Genomic DNA, 20,165 nt, shown 5'->3' with positions numbered 1-20,165 from the left:
TTAAAGAGACAATCAACATATTTTCATAACATATATGTCATATATTAATTATATGCATTTATCCATGGAAGGTGGCTCTAATTCAAGCATTGTTCTCTTGAAAGCTTTTCTGTTTGTACCAGTTTCTTATCATTTTTATGCACCTATCAAAGAAGATGTTATTCATGTACAGTATAACATCTAAAAGGAATGTCAACTGTCAATGATATACAATAATCCTTCAAACCCAGAAAATATGGAAGTGATTGGCACTAGTTATTCATAGACCACCATTAGTTTCTCAGCTGTATATATGAAGCCTCGAATTTAGCAAACCGGCCGCCGCCATGTTGGTTATCTAAATGCCAAGTTATCAAAGCTTAATAGCCTACACCGCTAGGCTAGCTAATTCATTAGCTGGTGAATGAGCTCGTGACCTGTGTACCCACCGAGTAGGTGTCTATTTGTGGTTGTTTATTAGATTACAGGAGCTAAGAGAGCTTGTAAAACATAACGGACTGACCTCTCAATCCCCTGAATCTCTGGTGAGAGAGGAGCGGCTGAACCAAACTTGCCAGGTAACTTAAAACAAACGGTCCTGTCATCACTTTGGCCCACTCTAATCTCTGAGGGGAAAAGCCAACAACAATCCTGACCCCTGCAGAGATCGAAAAATACATAAATGTATGATGAAATCTGGCAAGGTAACAAGGCACATATGGCGAGCGCAGCATACCCGCTAATTAGTAGAAGAGTAGAAGTCTGGAGCACAGACTTCTTGGACAGGCAGTTAGTGCCATAAATCACACAGAAAGGCAGATTATTTGTCTGACATTTCGCTCACCTGTCGCTCAAAGCGACCACACCCCTAATTATTAGTTGTTGAAAAGAAAAGTTTATTCATTTGTTTATGAAAATCTTGATGTTTGGCAACATTAGCGTGGCTGGTTAGCTAGCTATTCAAGCTGTCAAATCATCTCTGTCAACAGTACACAATATAATTGACTGTGAATGTTTCTAGCTAGTAAGTCAGTTTCCTGGCCGATTGCTGAGTCAAAGCGTTCTCTGAGCTCATGTCAAGGGGAAAGGAGTTTAACCGTCATATATCTATGAGCTGTTCATTTCACTGTACTAGTCAGCAATGGTTCCATTGCATTAGATCCTTTTAGTATTGTAGTAATTTTGTCATGTATAGGCAAGGCAAGTGTATCTATGACGCACCATTCATACATACAGCAGTTCAGTGCCTTCCATAAATCAAACTCTATAGGGCGTTAAAAGGGAAAGTAAGTAAGGGCTTGTTAAAAACTTTTAAAAAGTTTAAAAACTTTATTTTGATTGCAAAACGCATGAAAAGATAAATGAATGGCATTGTTTTATCTTTGGCAGGGGACCATTGTTTACGGGGGATAATGCCCCTCAGCGAAACAGCGAAAAAGGGCGCTCCCCTCAATACAAATCCCGTGAGATAAGAGGCGGATTACTGCACTTTCAGCCTATAACTCAAACGTGTGACGTCAGTAAAACCAGATGAATATTGAGTACAGACCACGCCCCCTTGACTTCCCCTGCCTCTGTCGGCTCTCCTGCATTGCTCACACACCGGTGTAGTAACATAGGGGGATGGAGTAGCGTCAAAGGAAGGAAAGCATGGATCCCACTGATGAAAAAACTAGCAAAACAGTCGACATTTATCGCGACACATGGGTCCGCTTCCTAGGTATGTATTCTGTTTTCCATTTACGGTGTGTCATTTGACTCTTTACCCTGAACAACCCGTTACAAATGAGGCGAGAAGTTAACATTACACTGCAGCCGTTTTGACCCTGGACTGTTTGCTAGCTCGCTGAAGGTTAGCATAGCTGGCTAACCTCTCTGTGAAATATCTATTTATAGCAGACTTGGCTATTAAAGGTCATTTTGTTGCCACAGTTTGTAATGGACGAAGTCCAAGACTGGCCAGCGACGTTGTTCATGACTTGTTTCTTTATCATATTCAACGTTAGCGTTAGAGTTGGCTCTGTAGCTCACTGCTGTCTCAATAGAGGCAGTTGTTTAGCAAGTTGAGGCAGTGACTCACACAACCACAACGAAACGCCCGCAGGCATCGCCAGACTGAAAACACACTTACTATAGCGGATACGATCAGTGCATGGTTCCTCTCTTTATGCTTTTGAATCAGGGTCGTTCCTAAGAGTAGATACACTATGACTAAATGTGCTGTTAGCTGAGAAGGGCATTGAGAGGAGAAAAGAGCTGAAGGGCATTTATACTGCAGTAGTTCACCTGGTGGAGGTGTTTTAATCTACTGCTGTTCCACAAATTATACTGGGCAGAGAGACCATGCAGTGTCAGGAGTGTCAATTCACAGCCGTCATAAATCATAATCTGTTTTCTCACAACTTAAATAAGTCTTTTTATATGACAGCGTCAAATCACAACAGGAAACCTAACATATAAAGAGTAGGTCTAGACAATAATCCTGGTACTAGTCCATACAGACATCAAACTAGATCACCACAAGCAAGCACTGGGGTAATGAAGAATATCCTTTTTACAGGCAGAAACAAACACAAACAACTGGCTTGAAGTGTAAAAGAGTTCCTATATTAGTTTGTCAAGTTTCTGTGACTTTTGTCTCCTTTTGAAGTAACTGCCTTCATAATGAGTTAAACACTGGAATGTGAAAAGGATAATGCAGTTTATAAAATATGTATTTCAAACGAGAGCTCATTTCATTTAGTATGTTGCCTATTTTTATAGCTCCTTTTTAGATATTGATTTTTTTATAGTATTATAATATACATTCTTTATGCACTAATGTTTGCCATGAATGAATGAATTCCCAGCTTTGGATTTCCCAGAATTCCTTGGGGCAAAAAATTAGCTGCTTTTGAACAACTGGGATAGTGGTTATTCAACAATACAACAAACTGATATTTACTGACATTTCAAACAACTAAAGTTTATGTATGAGTGAAAATATATTGCAGGCTAAATGTTGATTGACAGCATTAGAGATGGATATGATTGGCTCATGACACTTGATTATATAGCAGATATTTCATCTTTATATTTATCTCCTCTCTTTTATCACTTCATCCAAGCCTGCATACCTTGCCCTCACCCTGTTCTCTCTCTCTCTCTCATTCCTTATCGCTTCTCTTTCTGTCTCTTCTGCCTTCAACATCTGGTGAGCACTCACAGTCTGTCTCTGTAACCCCATACAGACACGCAAGCACTGAATAACAGAGTGTAATCTGAAGCTCACAGGTCACAATTGAAACCCCGGCCTGCGATGCCGGAAGATAATCTTATCCGGGTTCTCCTCGTTATCACGTTTAATAATAACAGCACAGCTCTAATCACCTTGTGCTCACAATGGCTGCTGGTGCTCCAGATTCAGTAGTAACTATATTGACATTTTGTTGTTACAGTATCAAACAAAGCAGCCTAGGGCTAAGACCCAGTGCTATAAAATTCTCGCGGCCTCTTTGCCGGCCTTTGTCAAAGCAGATATTTTGACTTGTCTTAGTTTAAGGTTTTTACGTCTGATTTTTTTTTTTACTGTACCACTTAACTTTGACAGTTTTTAGGACTTTGAACAGTGCCAGCCTCGTTCTCTTGTTCTTTGAAGAATTGTGAAACAAGAACAAATGGATTATGACACTTACTGTTGACTCAGATACACACCTTTTCCTGTTCAAGATGTTTGGTTTGATGCAACAGAAATTTTTCACTCACTCAAATATGGCACTGTAAGCACTCATAGACATTAAAGGGGTCATATCTTTTAATGGATATTCTCATATTTTCATGGGTTTCACATGTTTGTGTGTATATTGTTCATTGTGAAAAAGTGAAAACTGCATAATGCCACGTTTTTCCAGAATGACATGTTTAAAAAAGTCGCCTCTGAAACGGGCCGCTCAGAACAGCTGCTTTTGCTGAAATCGACCAATCGTCAGTCACCTCAAGCTGCCTTCTTGCACTAGCTCGTAGTCAAGTCGTGATTCAAAAACACATTAGAATAAAATGGATTTCAAAGCTAAAATATGTCCCCTTTAAACAGCCTGAATTCTATCGTTGAGTTTGAAGTTTATTATCATTGTTGGAGTATTTCTCACTCCTAAACTTGCCAATGATTAGTTTAGAGTCTAAAGGTTTTGTCTGCAGCTAGGAGACAACTGTAAAAAACAAAGGTGTCATGTGATTTCCTCTTTCATTGTAGCTACAGAATGATTCATCCTTGTGTTACTTGAGGATTCATTTCAATGAGAAGGAAAAAAACTGATGAGTAATTCCTGTAATGTGTTGCGATAGGGGAAACCCACAAACCCATTTCCTTTAGTCCTGCGAAATTAGTTGAAAACGAGAGTCCATAGCAGCCAAAAATACTGCATGAGTCTTATAGTATTAGTACAGTTTTAGACAAACATATTGTAGTGAGGCACCGTTTCAGGTTTCAAACTCACTCAGAGACCCAAGGTTACAACGTAACCAAGTGATACCACTGCTTTCTGATCTGTCAAGGTGTCATTGAGATTGTGGTGTTGCATTAAAACTGAATACATATGACTGATAGCAACGGTCAGACTTTAGCCAAACACTGAGAACCTGTATACAATGTAGATAAATCATATCATGATTACTGTTGACACATAAGATAGCATTATTATGTTTTTACAGCCGACTAATTGGTTATGAGGAGTAATAATAGAACGCTTTAATCTGACTAGTGTCCTCGCTAAATCCCATTTTGATTGCTGTTAATTAAGAATAAAGACAAGTCTTTGCATTTAATGTGTTTATGTCGCAAAGTCCCATTTAAAACTGTCAGGTGTACACTACACTGACTTCTAATTTCCTCTTTATCCAGCTGAAGACCATAAAGAAATAAACTGTCAGCAGAGATAGAGACAAAAAGCAGCAGCAGAATTTGACTTCAGCCTGCTCTGATAACTCTGCTGTTTTTGAACCACAGATAATACTTCCATGTGTGACATGAGCTAAACTAACCAGTGATTTACATGAGCTCTGGTGTATGGCACAGGTGAGGTGACTCTCCTTGTAAGAGATCAAGGGCTTTTGAGCCATCCGGCCCTTGTGAAATGGGTGTTGCGTAATGTCCCAAATGTTGCTCTCTCTTTTCACAGTGTGAGAGGTAAAGTCGAGGGTTCTTGATATAGCTGAGTTTTTGAATATCAAATGCTCAAAAAATGGCACTAAACCTCAGTTAGTTTTCAATAGATGTTAAGGACTAATGATTCTCTTTTATGGAGAGGATTAGCGCTTGCTAGCAGGGTGGCTAACTAAAGTTATGATGCATTTAGAGGAGGCAAAGATGGGTAAAGTCTTATCTACATATATGTTTGCATACAGGCTACGCCAATGAGGTCGGGGAGGCTTTCCGTGCGCTGGTGCCGGTGAGTTTTGTGTGGGGAAGCTATGCTGTCGCAACCGCGTACGTCACTGCAGATGCTGTGGACAAAGGGAAGAAAGCAGCTGTGGTAAGATACAACTGTTTGTCTTTAAACTGTCCAATGTTACGTAATGAGAAAGGGGGTTTAAAGAATTTGAGGTCAACATCTTCTTATATCACTTGCTGACAAATGCCACAAGGGATTACATGATTAATCTGAGGGGTCATGAGATGCATTAACAGAAAGCAGAAAAATAGACGAATGTTTTTCCAGCCTTGCTTTTTTTTTCTTGTTAATTTCTGGATAATTTTGCTCCATCAGGACTGTAGAAATTATTTAAAATTTAAGTTGTTTGAACCGGTGACAAACAGTTTTGTTTTAAGGGGTCATAAGCTAAAAAGGCTGCATCCTTAAAAAATTAGCAGAGAAGAAGAATTTAAGCTCCAAATTCTGAATAAATTATTACAATATTTTGTGAATCCACTATGTCTGAAAACCTAAATGCGACAGCTGATCCTCCATCTGTTCCCTCAGGCCCACGGGGACAACCCAGGGAAGACAACACGGGTAGCCGTGGCGGTGGTGGACACGTTCGTGTGGCAGGCGCTCGCCTCTGTGATAATCCCGGGCTTCACCATTAACCGCGTGTGCGCCGGGTCGCTCTACCTACTAGGCAAAAGCACCAAGTGGCCCCTGCCCGTCCGCAAGTGGACCACCACGGCTATAGGCCTCTCTACAATCCCCTTCATCATCAGTCCTATAGACAGGTTGGTGCGAGTGTCTCTGTATGCATGTAGATTATGTAAATCACATGTTATGTAAGATTTGATTTTACGGGTTAGGCTGCTCATGATTAGCAGTTTTAGCTGCTGTTGCTGATGCGCTGGGTGCAAACTAAGTGCTGACAGCTCAGTTCAACACAAATATGATGTAATATAGTTTATCTTGTCTATATAGTACTTCCATTAAATAATAAGTCTGGTGAGAGAGCATATTTTTCTAACAGTCAGAAAATCAAACTGAAAAACACTAAAACAAATTCTTCAAGAAAGGCAAGTATAAAGACCTGTTGAACTGTTACTATGTTGATAATCTTAGGGACATGGATTTTTAGAACAGGAAGTGTTTTGTTTTCCATTTGTAGTACATTTGTAGTCCTAGTAGTATTGACCAATCATGTATCAGCAGGCTGCGGCTCTCTACAAGCAGATCTCTGCAGCAAGTTCAGCTAACAATCTTTGAGTTAAAAAATTAACTTGAGATAAATTCCCCTGATGCTGTGTTGCAAAAAGCCGTTCCGTGCTTAGATTTCCCGATTTCCTCGAATGCACCAGAAATGATCAATTCGATCTCCGTTCAACAAACGAGCATTTTAAAAGTTTTCTCCACCTCTTGAGGACAGACCTGACAAAGCTTCATTTTGACTTGTTACAAATCTGCATCATGATGTTGTAATTTCAGCAAACTTAAGACCAGTTAATTAAAGTAAATCACAAGAAAAGTAGTTTATTTTTCAGGTTCATACCGCTGAAGTAAGTCAGAGTGCAGCCTCTGTGAAACTGAGACTCACCTGAAACAGATGAAGCTCCTCTAGGGGATGTAATGAACAAGAAATGATGGTGTTTATTTTGCAGACATATCTGGACATATCTCGTGTTGCTCACCGGACTGTAAACAATGCAGCGCACGGTAAAGGATGTCGTTCATCGCTAACCGCTGGCTGAACCGGAATGCCTGCAAAACTCACCATCACTCCTAGAGGCTGCGTCGTCGTCAGATGATAGCCGATGGGTTTCTGAGATCGCTCTGTTGACAATAAGAAAAAGCTCTGAACTAAACCTGTGTCCCATATTTCAGAATACTTTACATGAAAAATAAAGTTTGTATTTCATTTTCAGGAGTTAAAAAAAAGGACACTGGTTTTACCTACCAATTATTGTGGGATCAATAGAGAGCTGCACTTTACTCTCAAGCAGAAGTTTTCATGCCTTCATAAAATGGACACAGAATAACCTCATTATGTTTCAAACATAACAAGGTTTCCCTTCTCTGTACCTTGTAGGTCAGTGGATTTCCTGCTGGATTCGAGCCTTCGAAAGGTCTACAATGAGGAAGAGAAGCACAAATAAGGAGGGATCATGCGGGACAAATGGTCCCCTCCGTGGTGGAGACCAGTCCAGTCTGAGTAGACCTGCGCTGCTGTGACGCACTAAAGAAGAAGAAGGATTTCATGGAGCATGACTGTACAGCTAGTCAAAGATAGTTAGAATAAAATTGATTTATTCTTAAATTATATGATTTATAGAGGTAAGTTAAAAGTGAAATCCTTCTTCCTTTGGGTCCCTGGGTGGCAACACCAAACATGTTAAACAGGAATGTAACAGTATTAGAAGCGTATACGTATTCCACTCTATACAGTAAAGGGATACAGTGTGCTGTTACATTCCTGTCATCCCCCTGACAGAGAAACCCTCCGAGGTTGCCCTAGTGGTTTACAGTTATGGGCTGCGGCTCACCTCGTGTCCACACGTCAAGGAGATTAAATCCACTCCTCCTGTTGTTATTCGCCATATTCAGCGGTGCTGTGACGACAGGCCAAGACGCTCCTTCTTATATTTCTTCTAAAAGATGTCTGTTACTTGGAACTGATGTTTCAAGAGATGCACTTTTCCATTGTTTCATTCTACTTTATCGTTGGTCATGGGAGCATCTTCACTTAATGGTTACTATCTTTATTTTTCTGTATGGTATACGGTTAATACTTGTGCAATGAACCTCACAGGTGTTTAAATATTTCACACCTATCTTAACTTAAGTCTTTAGTCTGAACATAAAAGGAATAGCAGTTATAACTATTTCTTCCCTGCGTCAGGAGACCAGAGATGTACCTATTTAAAGTTATACTGTAAAACAATGTATAGCTGATAATACAATTGAAAAAGCTTTTCCTCCTATATATAGAAAAATCTATTTAATTTAAGGTTCTGTACTCGTAGAGGTCAGTGTTGTACCTATGCAGAAAAGGGATTATTGTAGATACATGCAGATGTAGTATCTCTGTATTATTTGAGGAGCCATTTAATAAACCGTACCTCAGGCTTAACTATGCAAGGGAAACGAGTTGCTGTGCACAAACTACAGGGATCATTGTCTCACATTAAAGGTGAGCTGTGTTGTTACATAATAATAAAATGTTGTGAACTCAGAAGGGAAATCTGATGCACATAAATGTAGCTTGAAATTTGGACAAAGAGGAGCATACTGTATAATGTGTCTGTATACGCCAGTGTACCAATGCACCAATTTTAGCAATACCCTTTGTTCAATGTGTTTGTGTCACTATATTCTCCATGCTGTGAAGGACGTGGTTCACTTTGTCATGCTGAAAGGGATGCTTGTGAAAACATGGGGTGCTTTTACATGTTGATACTGAATACTGATGACACCTATTCTTTATAGGCTCTTTAAATAAATTTGAAACACACCTGTTTTAGGCACCAGTGTGTACACAGTTTGACATTTTCATTCACCTAAGCACAAAGATTACTTATGAGGTTACAGACCTTTATCTCGTCAGAATATTTGACCTTAAATATTAAAAAAAATTTGATTTAAGCAACAAAGGTGCCAAAGTTAAAAGTCATCAGATAGTTTCTTTAAAGAGGGGGTATTATGCTGTTTCACATTTTAAGACATGTATATAATGTTACAATGTTGGATGTCCATACTAACTTTTCAAATCTGTAAGTATGTTGGAGTAATCCCCAGGCTTCTCAGCTCAGTCTGCAGGCTGCTGTGAGCGCCAGTTTTTTCTACACACTGCACTTTGTGACGTCACAAAGCTGGCCAATCAGAAGAAAGCTGGCTTGTAGAGGGCGGGGTTTCTTAAAGGGACAGAGCTTGTTTCAGGCTAACTGTAAATTATGCTAAGTTACTCCACAGGTATCACAGAGTGAAAAATTAAGCTTGAAGTCAGCATAATAGCCCCCCTTTAAATGTCCCAGTCAGCCATGATAGTGATTTGTTATGCACAGTATTGTGGCCATAGAACTGGGAAAACTTAATGTTAAAGTTCCCTAAATTAATGTTACAAATAAATACTGCTTTAAAATGTCAACAAGTTATCCCTAATAAGAGCATATTGGTGCATACATGGTGAAAATCTATATATTCATAGTCAATTTTAACATTTCAGTTTGTACAAAGAACTTCACTGTATTTTTATTGTTGTTTGCTGCAAACGTAAATGACTGGTTTACTTTTCTGAGCATTTTTGACATTCTTCTTCTGCGCCAGCATGTTGAGAGGTGTTTTTTATGAGACACATTTTCAGCCTTATTTAGGGGGTGAAAAAAACAACGTTCCGTTAACTGTTGTTCACAAGGTGAAGATTATTTTTCAAATGTGAAAACCAACTATTGGACGCTGAAGCTCCATTCATTACAATGGACACCTGATGCTCAGCACTCCTCCTTTGCTGTAACAACTTCTGTAACACTGGAGAAAAAAACCTTGTAAATCTGAAGTGAAATAAATTGTGTAAAGATGAGCATGTCTGACTTTTCTTTCAGATCACACAAATCACTCTATAGAATACCTTCAGACTGAGACACACAGCTCAATTGTGATCTCAAGTGGCACTAACACCTTGCTCTTAATGCAGGCACAGTTTCCACTTCCTGAGTAAAACCCATCACCACTTGCAGTCAGTTTAACCAATGAAACGGAGGAACTCCAAAGCAATTCCAGAGCCTGGGTGCAGTCTTGATTGAGTCAGGAGGCCACAGCTGATGCCAATCCTGTGGATAATGTGAGCACATAAAGGCAAGGAAACACAAGCTCAGGCAGGTGCAGCCATGTTTGTTCTTGATCTTGTGTTTTTGGCTCTGTTGGCCACATCAGCTGCTCAGCCAGGTCGGAAGAAAATTGCAGCTCTTATATTTAAATTGCACTCCCATCGTTCCTAATATGTTTTTACCGTGTTCCAGGTTTTCCTCGATACTTCCAGGGCCGGTGGATTATCACTAACGAGAATCCACAATATGAAGACACATATGCGCTATCTCCAGCAGCAGAGGAGGTTGTTGTGCCTGACAGCGCCCCTGAAGTGGTTGAACCTGTGACACCAAAAGAGAAGAACTTGCTGACCACCCCAGTGTCAAATACTGTAAAGGAACAAGGTAACTGTGTGATCATATTCTAAGTTAAAACCTGTTCCAGATTAGATTTACTGTGACTTTTTTTTGTGTCTTGCTAGTTTCAGATAAAGGAGAAGAATTGGCTGTGTGGAAAATCGTGCTGGTCGTAGGCGTCCTGCTGGTGTCTCTGGTGGGATCTGTGAGCATGGCCTACTACCTTTGTGTGTGGAGAGGAGGCAGGATTTACTATCAGCCTCAGAAGGAGGTTTATGCCTAAAATAAAGTGACTATAGTGTTAAAACCTTTTTAACAACATGTCTTTTTCTTTAATACAGCTTGGTTTTCTACCAATGATTGCTAACAGTGGCATTTTTAACCCCTTATTGCTTTGGATATTGGGCAGAAGCAGGTTTGGCTTGGCATCACTGGACAGCCAGTCGAATACAGCTTAATTCAAGCTTAATAATTTTAAGTCAACTTCTTTAGCCAAAGCTTCCAAGACTCAAGCTGTCTTGCGCTGCTTTACTGCAAAAGGAAAATGTAGTTTAAATGGTGTAAAAGTGTCTTTTCTGAAAGTATTGTACTTTATATATAAGTTTGGAAAATCTGTTTGAAAAGTGGCGCTTAAGATGTGCTTAAATATTTGAGCAATATCACATGAGAGGGAGTGACGTATTAAATATCAGTCTCGTGCCGCAGATAATCGCAGCAGTGCTGATATTCAGTATAACATCACGACCTCAAGTGTGATATTGCTTTTATACCACAGTTGGCTCTACAATCAGCATAATGTAGTTAACAACAACATCAATTCAACTAGTTCCACAACTTGACTGAAACTGGACTTTTGTTGCCGAGCAACCGAACGTTCTCCTGCACTCTGTCTAAAAGTTACCACAGATCTGTTTTCTATAATGTACATTTATGTTAATTTATTATCAACCAGTGAAATAAGAGTCTGCTGTGTGATTCAGAGGCACCAGCTTGATAAATGTAACACACACTGTCTGCTGTAATGTTAATTAACCGTATTCGTAACACCTGGCTGAGGTGTAGTGATACAGAGTGAAAAGTCAGTGATGTTCGCGATATAAACTTCTCCCCTCACACTAGTGAACATCCAAGGGATGGACAGTGAGATTGTGAAATCTTAAAGTACCTGTGTGTCCACTTGAGCAATAAACTGGACTGGTCAGACAATTCAAACGCACTCTACAAGTAGGGACAAAGTAGACTACCTGTTCAGGAGACTCAGGTCTTTTGGAGTGGAGGGGGCACTTCTGTAGTCCTCCTTTTGATGTGGTGGCATCAGCCATCTTTTTTGGAGTAGTCTGCTGGTGCAGCGAATAGACTAAACTGGTGAAGGCCAGTTCTGTCCTGGGTTGCCCTCTTGACCCCGTGGAGGTGGTGGTTGACAGGAGAATGATGGCTAGGCTGTCGTCTCTGATGGACAACACGTCCCGTCCCTCGCAGGAGACCATAACACCACTGGGAAGCTTTTTCAGTGACAGGCTCCTTCACCCGCTGGTCTTTTCTTCCTGCTGTGGTCAGACTCTATAATCAACAGTGAACACCAAAATGAACACAATGTGCAACAATACTCTTGTTTAGAGTGCTGCAACTTTCCATAATCTACATGTGCAATTATTTATCTCTTCACTTCATCTCACTTATTTTATTAGTTCTGTACAGATTTTTTTAGGATATGCTTATTTACTTATTTTTATATGCCCTTTATTGTAATGTTGCATTATCCACTTTGCTGCTGTAACACTACATTTCCCCGCTGTGGGACGAATAAAGGATTATCTTGTCTTATCAGCACTCATGGAATGCCTCTTATCCAATCAGATTACTTGGTCGGAACTAACTGTTGTATACACTTTAACATACTATTTTTTTTTTTAGTTTCTGTGTGTACGCAAATGCATTTTCTAAAGCTATTTAGGCTTGAAGCGAGGTAATCTCCACAGCTTCAAAGCCATGAAGTATGTTAATTGTTAAGCTTATCATCTTAACTAAATCAGCAGTGTGTTAAAGAATAAAGTGGCTTTTAAGGCCTGAAACTCTTTGGGGGAAAAAAGACTAGTTTAAGTTTTGTTGTAAAAGGCACTAGGTTAATTTAAAACGCATTAGATATTGCTTTTGTTTGTCTTCCTGTAAACCGCTTCTCTGTAGAGCAGACACATTTTTATTTTCAGGTATTGTAACGACCACTAGAGGGCAGCACTAACATTGTCTTTGTGCCACGTTCCACTTATCTTCCAGACTGGACTGCAGAAATACACACTTGTAAGGGCCTGTATTTCACTTAACAGTGCATTTATACTTCTACATGTTTAATATTTATTATATATATATTAACACGTAACACCAGTGGATTGGCCCTTCAGCGTTGCTCATGGATTTAATGCTGTCGACACCAGTGAGCCTTTGGTTCTTCATGCATCGACACAGTTTAAAAGTTTAAAAGATTTTAAATGTGTTTTATACCAGAATAACAAAGTAAAATTGTTGTATTTGTTCAATGTAAAAACATTAAATACATAAAATAACTTCTAACTTAAAAACCAACCTTTAAATGAAGGCCATGTAAGCTGTAAAAAGAGAGCATGACTTTGAAATATTAAACATTTTGACAGATGATTAGTGGATCTCTCGCGCACGTTAATATATCTGCTGTGATTGTGTAGATATTTAGAATCAGCATATTTATTGTTGGCCATCAGGGAGAACAGCTCAAACTAGCTGAATTGCCTACTCTTTATAGCCTTTAGCATTGTCATGCTAATCATCCTGGAGGTGTCTGTATTTTCTTATTAAAAATTTAAATAAAAGTTGAATCCCTAAAGAGATGATTCAGCTTTTCATGAAAGGCTTTTTTCCCTGAATCATTTACAGGCCTTGTATTTTCTTCCATAACCTCCAGCCCAAATATCACCAAAGCTCTTTTCACTTTGTAACTCCAGTTTATGTTATTGTTCTCTGCCATTGGCAAACACTTCCCCCTTTGTAGGAATTAATCTTGATCAGAATTACAGCAGAATTGGCAGGAAGGCTGTTGGCAAAAGCAGCGCCCTGCAACGAGTAAAGAGTAATGTTTTAATTCGGTGTCAAGCAAGCGGGCTCGGATCAAATCCACAAACATTTATAAGTCCCCCTCCAGCAATATCAGGTGGCATTAGGGGGCCCGCGAGGACAAAAAGCTGATGAATTGAATTAATCTCCCCTCCTGTGATGGATGGGCCTGTTCACAGGGGGCTGGAAAATGGGAGCATTGTTCATCTGTCACTCAGATTGCCATGTCCCTCTATGATTTGTGCCCGGGTTGTGAAGGCCACAAGTAGCCAAAAGACCTCCCTCTCTCTCCCTCTCTCACTGCTTTTTTTTTTTTTTTTTCAGGAGTTCCCAGCCTTTCAATCGCCTCCTCCACCCCCACAACTCACACTGATATCCATACAGCCAGAAGCAGAAAAACAAGCCTTCACTCAGGACCAGCAAACATAAATATCTGTCAGACCTGCTTTGTTTTTATGTACAATTTATGGAGCTTTCAATACATGCAGCTCACATTCAGAGACAAACTACTGTGCACGTACTGGAGCCAAAACTTGCACAAAAAGGTGTCTGATTAAAACAACAGAGCAGCATGCAATTTGGTTTTTATTTTATACATTATTCTGCTAACATTAAAGTATGTCTTTAGCACAGAAAAAGTGATGTCATGCCTTAATTTCTTCTCAAACTGTCGCTCATAATCCTCTTTTCTCGCTTTAAATATGCGGTCCATATAAGTCCAAAGTGGAGGAGCTTGGAATTTAAACTTGAGCTCTCGTTTGAGCCGCCATGTTTGGGTTTTCATACTTAAAAAAATATATATAATATTTTGATCCGAGCTAATATTATGGTTCATTTAATCCACGTGTGTTCACTGTGATAGATTAACATGTAAAGCCTTTATGCTCCTGGACATTTAATAATAACAAACAAATGAAGTGTGTGTGTGTGTGTGTGTGTGTGTGTGTGTGGAGGGGAATTCTTGGCTCTGCATCTTCAGTCTCTTGTCTCTCAAGCTCCTGCTCCATGGAAAGCCCTTTGAGCACTTATTCCAGATTCTTGATATCAAGCATGTAGTTGACTGGTTAAATGCTGAAAGCCTTACTAGTTAACTAGTAGGCAGCAAAAGCTGTGACATGTTAACTAGTAAGGGCCAAACTATCTACTAATTAGGCTAAACTAGTGGAAGACATGCAGGCCTTACTAGTTAACTAGTGAGGCATAGAATGTTACTTGTATACTAGCCCAAATGTCCACTAGGAACACTAGTTAGGGTCTGTTTGACCTTAGTAGTAAACTAGTGAGATCTAAACGGAGTCACTAGTTAACTAGTAAGAGCCAAAATATCTACTAGTTACACTACAGAGAGCGCTTTTGACCATACTAGTTAACTAGTCGTGGTGAAAATATATATTATAGCTAACTATGTTAAAAATGTTAACTAGTTGCACTAGCGAAGGTGATGTTGCTCTTGCAACTACTACTTACTAGTTGAACTAGTGAGGCTCAAAATGCTTACTAGTAAACTAGTTAAGGCCAAAATATCAACTAGTTAATCCAGTGAGGATGTACCAGACCTTACTAGTTAACTAGTAAGTGCCCACTAGTAAGAGCATTTTTTTATCTTGCCTAAACTGAGCCTTAAAACTTTTACTAGTTAACGAGTTGGAGCCAATATGTTCACTAGTAATACTTGTTAGGGTGTTTTTGACCTCACTAGTGAACTAGTGAGATTTTAATGACTCACCAGTTACTAGTGAGAGCAAAAACAACCACTTGTTACAGTCGTTGGGCTCAAAACTGTTTACTAGTTAACCATTAAGAGTCACTAGTATAACTAGTGGATATTTTGGCCCTTACTAGTTAACATATCAGAGCTTTTGCTGCCAGTTAACTAGTAGGGCTTTTAGTGTCCAACTAATGAACTAGTGCTGTCAAAGACTGAACTAGTATAGGTGACTGATGCTTGATATCAAGGATATAGAATAAATGCTCGAAGGGCTTCCACACATGTGAACCACTAAAGGAACAGACGCTAAGAGGAGATTGAATAGAGATACAGAGCTCTGATTTCTTCATTTCTTTTGTGTCATGTGTGGATTACAAATTGAGATCAGATCATATCTGCTGCCTGAGAGAGCAGGATACTGGAGATGACTATGCAAAAACAGCAGCAGGTGAGTAGAGGGTGAAGTGAAATGTAGTAAATTAATACTGTAATGTGACACAGGGTGCAGAGGTGCTGGAAAAGGTTCAAGCTATCATTGTCACAGGGGGATGAACAGAACAAGCCCTGAACAGGTCAGGATAGAAGGGAAGAAGACACTATGCAAAATTACACCAAAGTGGGCTAATACTGGATCCTGATTGGCTGCAGGGGGTCAAGTAATTCCTGATAATGGACACCACACATGAAGTAGGTCCGGCTAAACTGTCTGTTCACCTTTCTAGCTTAATGCACTGGCTACTTATTAGCAAACAATCCATGCAAGTCGTTAACCAGCCAGCATAATAATGGGTGACGTTAACATTTGGCTGGTTAGCTAGCTAGTCATGTTGTTAAACATACTGTCAAATGATATTCACTTTATGACCGACATACGCAGTGTAATTGACTTGACCTGAATCTTGCAAGCAAACTATTAACTTTCTGGCTAACGCACAGCTGAGCCAAAGCATTGTAGAAAATGCACGGACTAGACATATTTTCCGTTGCTGATATTTATCCAAGACCTGTTCTATTTCCTGTAGTAGTGAACAATATTTTAACTGTATTTGAACCATATGGGATGGCAATGATTTTTTAGGTATTAGTTAAACCCTCCGGCCTTAGCAGGACGATGGAGTTACAGCTTGTAAAAAACGCTAGATTTTGATTTCGAAACGCAGAAAAAATCAGCAAAAAGATCTTTTTATTTTCTTCAGCAAGTATCCAAGCTGAACTTATAGACACTGTGGAAGCACACCTGAGGTGACGGTCTCCACGTCCTCCCTTAATTCCTGATGATAGACACCTCAGGAAATATCCCTTAGCGTCTACATCCATGCTAGCATCATCGATGTCTGAGAAACAACACTAGCTGCTCTGTGAGGTTGTACTTAGGCAAAGGGATGCTAGCATGCTCACAATGACGGATTATTACCGGGTTCATTAACTGAGATTGGTGTATTAGCATGCTAACATTCGCTACAGCTAAGGATGACTGGAATGCCCTTAGTTTTTGCAGGTAGTTAGTAGTTAACCAAAGAATTGGATATAATATAAGTTTGATGTTATGGTGGCACCAACGTAACGAGTACTAATCCAGGAGGCATCACAGCAATCGTCATAGCGTGGTTTTGAGTTAAGATATTTAACTCAATAATTTTCTAGGAACTACAAATTTCTGTAAATATTTTGGTGCCAATCAAACCTGTGAATGTTGAGATATTAGAAGATGAGTGAAAACCGTTGTGTTGTGGTGAAGCTAGAGGAAAAGTCAGTGTCTTAGCACCATGGATATCTGTGTGCACTTTAATGGTAATCCATCCAACTGTTGAGATATTTCAGTCCACACCAAAGTAACTACTGACTGAAAAACTGCCAATTCTAGAGCAACAAGTATGGATAAAAAATCCTTATAAACAAACACACAAGCACCAAGCAGATACAATTTCATTGACATTTGACATCGAGGCTTTTTTTTTACTTGACACCCTCATAAGGGTCAATTTGAACAGGATTCCTTCTATTAAGATTCATAAACTAAAATGATCACACAATCATGTGCAATGGGCAATGGGCCATCATTTTTTTTACACTACATTGGTGGTTACTACGCACTCTTGCTCCTCTTCCTCTCTCTTGCCCTGTCTCATACACACAAAACACACACACACACACACACGGCTCTCAGTGCCCCCCTTTAGTGAAGGACCATGTTTGTGCAAAGGCCACTTTAAGGGCACTAACTGAAATGTTTGACGCTCGCTGGTCGATTTATTGAGGTCAGCAGAAGGCTACGTTTTGAGAAACAGAGGAGCGGGCTATGTTGGGATTGATTTTCATGAATGATTTTATGCTGTGAGCTAAAAGAGAAACAAAAGACAATCAGGGCACATCAAATCACGCCACAAAAGAAACGAGGGAAGGCAACATAAAAAATGAAGGGCAAGGCCAGAGCTGTGTCACTGAGCATTAAACTAATAAATATCAGTTTCTGTCTGTGAGTCGTGGAGACAAAGAGGATGGAGAATACTGCTGGATTATGCTGTAATGCTGGTTTGATCAAGTTCTTTACGGTGGAAAGGGGCGACGTTAGCATATTATTGGTGTGTAGACTGATTTAATTTAAAAATAGTGTATTTATTTAGTGACACATAAAAATAAGATAATATACTGTATATACACTCACCGGTCACCTGTACAATCTAATGCAATTCGGTACAACAGCACTGCCATGGATTCTGCTTTTATGAAGTTTAGTTTTTGTTGATTTTTGTTTTGTTGAGAGTCAGAAGTGTGTAAATTCAATTGTGTTTATTACTGAGGCCGTAGTTAAAGGTGGTGTTGTACTGAACTAAATTAAATTGAGATGTGTCTCTAATTTTTTGTCCTCCCTATTTACATACATGAGCGGGCCAGAGTATTAGAGACACCTCTGAATATAATGCAGCTCAGTATAACCCCACTACCAGTTATGACCTTGACACTGAAATATCATTGAATTAACACTTCTATGACAGCTTAGAAAAAAGCCTGGACATTACAGGCAACATAAAAGCAAATCTTACAGCTGAGCTGGTGTGTTGGATTACGTTAGATTTTTCAGGTGTACCTAATGAGGTGGCCGGTAAGTGTATAGTTTAGAGAATATTATTCTTTTATTAATATCTATTTATTGTTGTTTGTGTTTCTATTAATCACTCCATTTCTCTTTTCTCTTATTCTATTTAAGATATTTTTTTATTTTCTCTTATCGTATTGCATTGTATGTATCGTATCGTATTTTATGTGCCATATTGTACATATCGTATCGTATCATACATATCGTATCGTATCATACGTATCATACGTATCGTATTGTATCATACATGTCATATAGCATCATATCATATCGCACCATATTATATGTATTGTATCATATGTGCCGTATCGTACATATGGTATCAGATCATATTGGACATATCGTGTTGCATCATATCGTACAAATCATATTGCATCATATTGTACGTATTGTATCGTACGTATTGTATTGTATTGTATCTTATCATATCTTATCATATCGTATCATACATACAGTATCATACATATCGTATCATACGTATCGTATCGTATCATACGTATCATATCATACGTATCATATAATACATATCGTATCATACATATTGTATCGTATCGTATTGTATCATACATATCGTATCATACATATTGTATCATACATATCATTTCATGAATACTGTATCATACATATCGTATCATATCGTATCTTATATCATCCTATCCTATTATATTGTAACTTAGCTTAAATAAAGTATTATATTCCAACTAAAACTACAATCCACTGTTATAGATAACAACCAGTGCCAGCCTGTGTCTTTAAGAACACTTTGCCAACCTAAGAAATACATTATACATTAAGAGATATTAACTTTTATTTTGACAGAATAATACGAGAATTCATCCAGAATATCATTTGGGTCAATGTGTACTGGCTTAATAAAATTCCCTAAAGATTCAAGCTGAATAAAAAGCAGCATAATCTCTGTTTTCAACAAAGAAACTGCATGTGTTGAAGTGTTGACTCCCGGTCTGACAGTGTTCAGTGCAACACTTGCTGTGTGCTCTGTATGCTGGCAGAGCTCCCTCTCTTTGTGGAGTGAATTAGGAGAACATGAAAACTGAGCAGACCTTCAGCGATACATTATGTATGAGGAGCTTGAAGGCTCCCACTGAATTCTGTTCAGGTGGCATCAGAGGGTGCAGCCAAGTGGAAATGCTGGCTGGTCACTTAGAGCACACTATCTGTGGTAATATTTCTACATGAAAGCGCAGCGTGCGGCTTGGGCTGTTTTCTTCTACTCGCAGGTTGAAATATGCAACACAACCAGGTTTCTTTCGTGGCCACGGAGGAGGTTTACTGGGGCAACAGAGGATTAAAGGCCTTGCTCTAACCTTCAGGCGATCTCCCACGCTGCATAACTTTAAGCTACTATTTGCAATTTAAATTAAAATCTATATTTTGTCCTGTCCCGCGCTTGGTTTACTAGTTACAGTATATCCCTGGTAATCATGCTTGTCTTGCAGCACAATGTCATCCGTGAATCAGTGAGTTTGACATCATTTCAAAATCAGATAACACACCATATGATTCCTCATCTTCTGCTGTTATGAGATAACATCTAATTTCCCATCTCTCGAGTAATCTCACAAAGACATCGTCTGCTCGTCGTGAAATCAATATGCTGCGGAAACACTATTACAACAGTCTTCACTGAGCTTGAGTGAATCACTCGAGATCACACACACACACACACACGCACACACACAGGAGCAGGTACACAAAAAACCTGTCACCTCGTGTGTGTC

General features: G+C 39.3%; 1 protein-coding gene across 1 annotated transcript; it reads left to right on the top strand.

Moving 5' to 3' along the window:
• The first annotated feature begins 1,561 nt into the window (after positions 1-1,561).
• mtfp1 (mitochondrial fission process 1) lies at positions 1,562-9,301 on the top strand. The gene is made up of 4 exons (XM_069673682.1): positions 1,562-1,699; positions 5,362-5,489; positions 5,937-6,169; positions 7,465-9,301. Exons 1-4 carry the CDS (start codon positions 1,630-1,632, stop codon positions 7,529-7,531), a joined length of 498 nt encoding a protein of 165 aa, XP_069529783.1. The 5' UTR covers positions 1,562-1,629; the 3' UTR covers positions 7,532-9,301.
• The last annotated feature ends 10,864 nt before the right edge of the window (positions 9,302-20,165 follow it).

The sequence above is a fragment of the Semicossyphus pulcher genome, unplaced genomic scaffold (assembly GCF_022749685.1).
Source record: "Semicossyphus pulcher isolate SPU_LCO1_2020_fin unplaced genomic scaffold, fSemPul1.0.p SCAF_22, whole genome shotgun sequence".
Lineage (NCBI taxonomy): Eukaryota > Metazoa > Chordata > Actinopteri > Labriformes > Labridae > Semicossyphus > Semicossyphus pulcher.
Note: the sequence above shows the minus strand (reverse complement) of the source record. Positions and strands in the feature narration are given on the sequence as shown.

Bases quoted from the DNA above. Each gene is read 5' to 3' on its own strand.
- mtfp1 (XM_069673682.1), top strand. From the start codon at position 1,630: ATGGATCCCACTGATGAAAAAACTAGCAAAACAGTCGACATTTATCGC. The intron at 5,490-5,936 runs GTAAGATACAAC...CTGTTCCCTCAG, and splicing joins AAGGGAAGAAAGCAGCTGTG to GCCCACGGGGACAACCCAGG. The intron at 6,170-7,464 runs GTTGGTGCGAGT...TGTACCTTGTAG, and splicing joins ATCATCAGTCCTATAGACAG to GTCAGTGGATTTCCTGCTGG.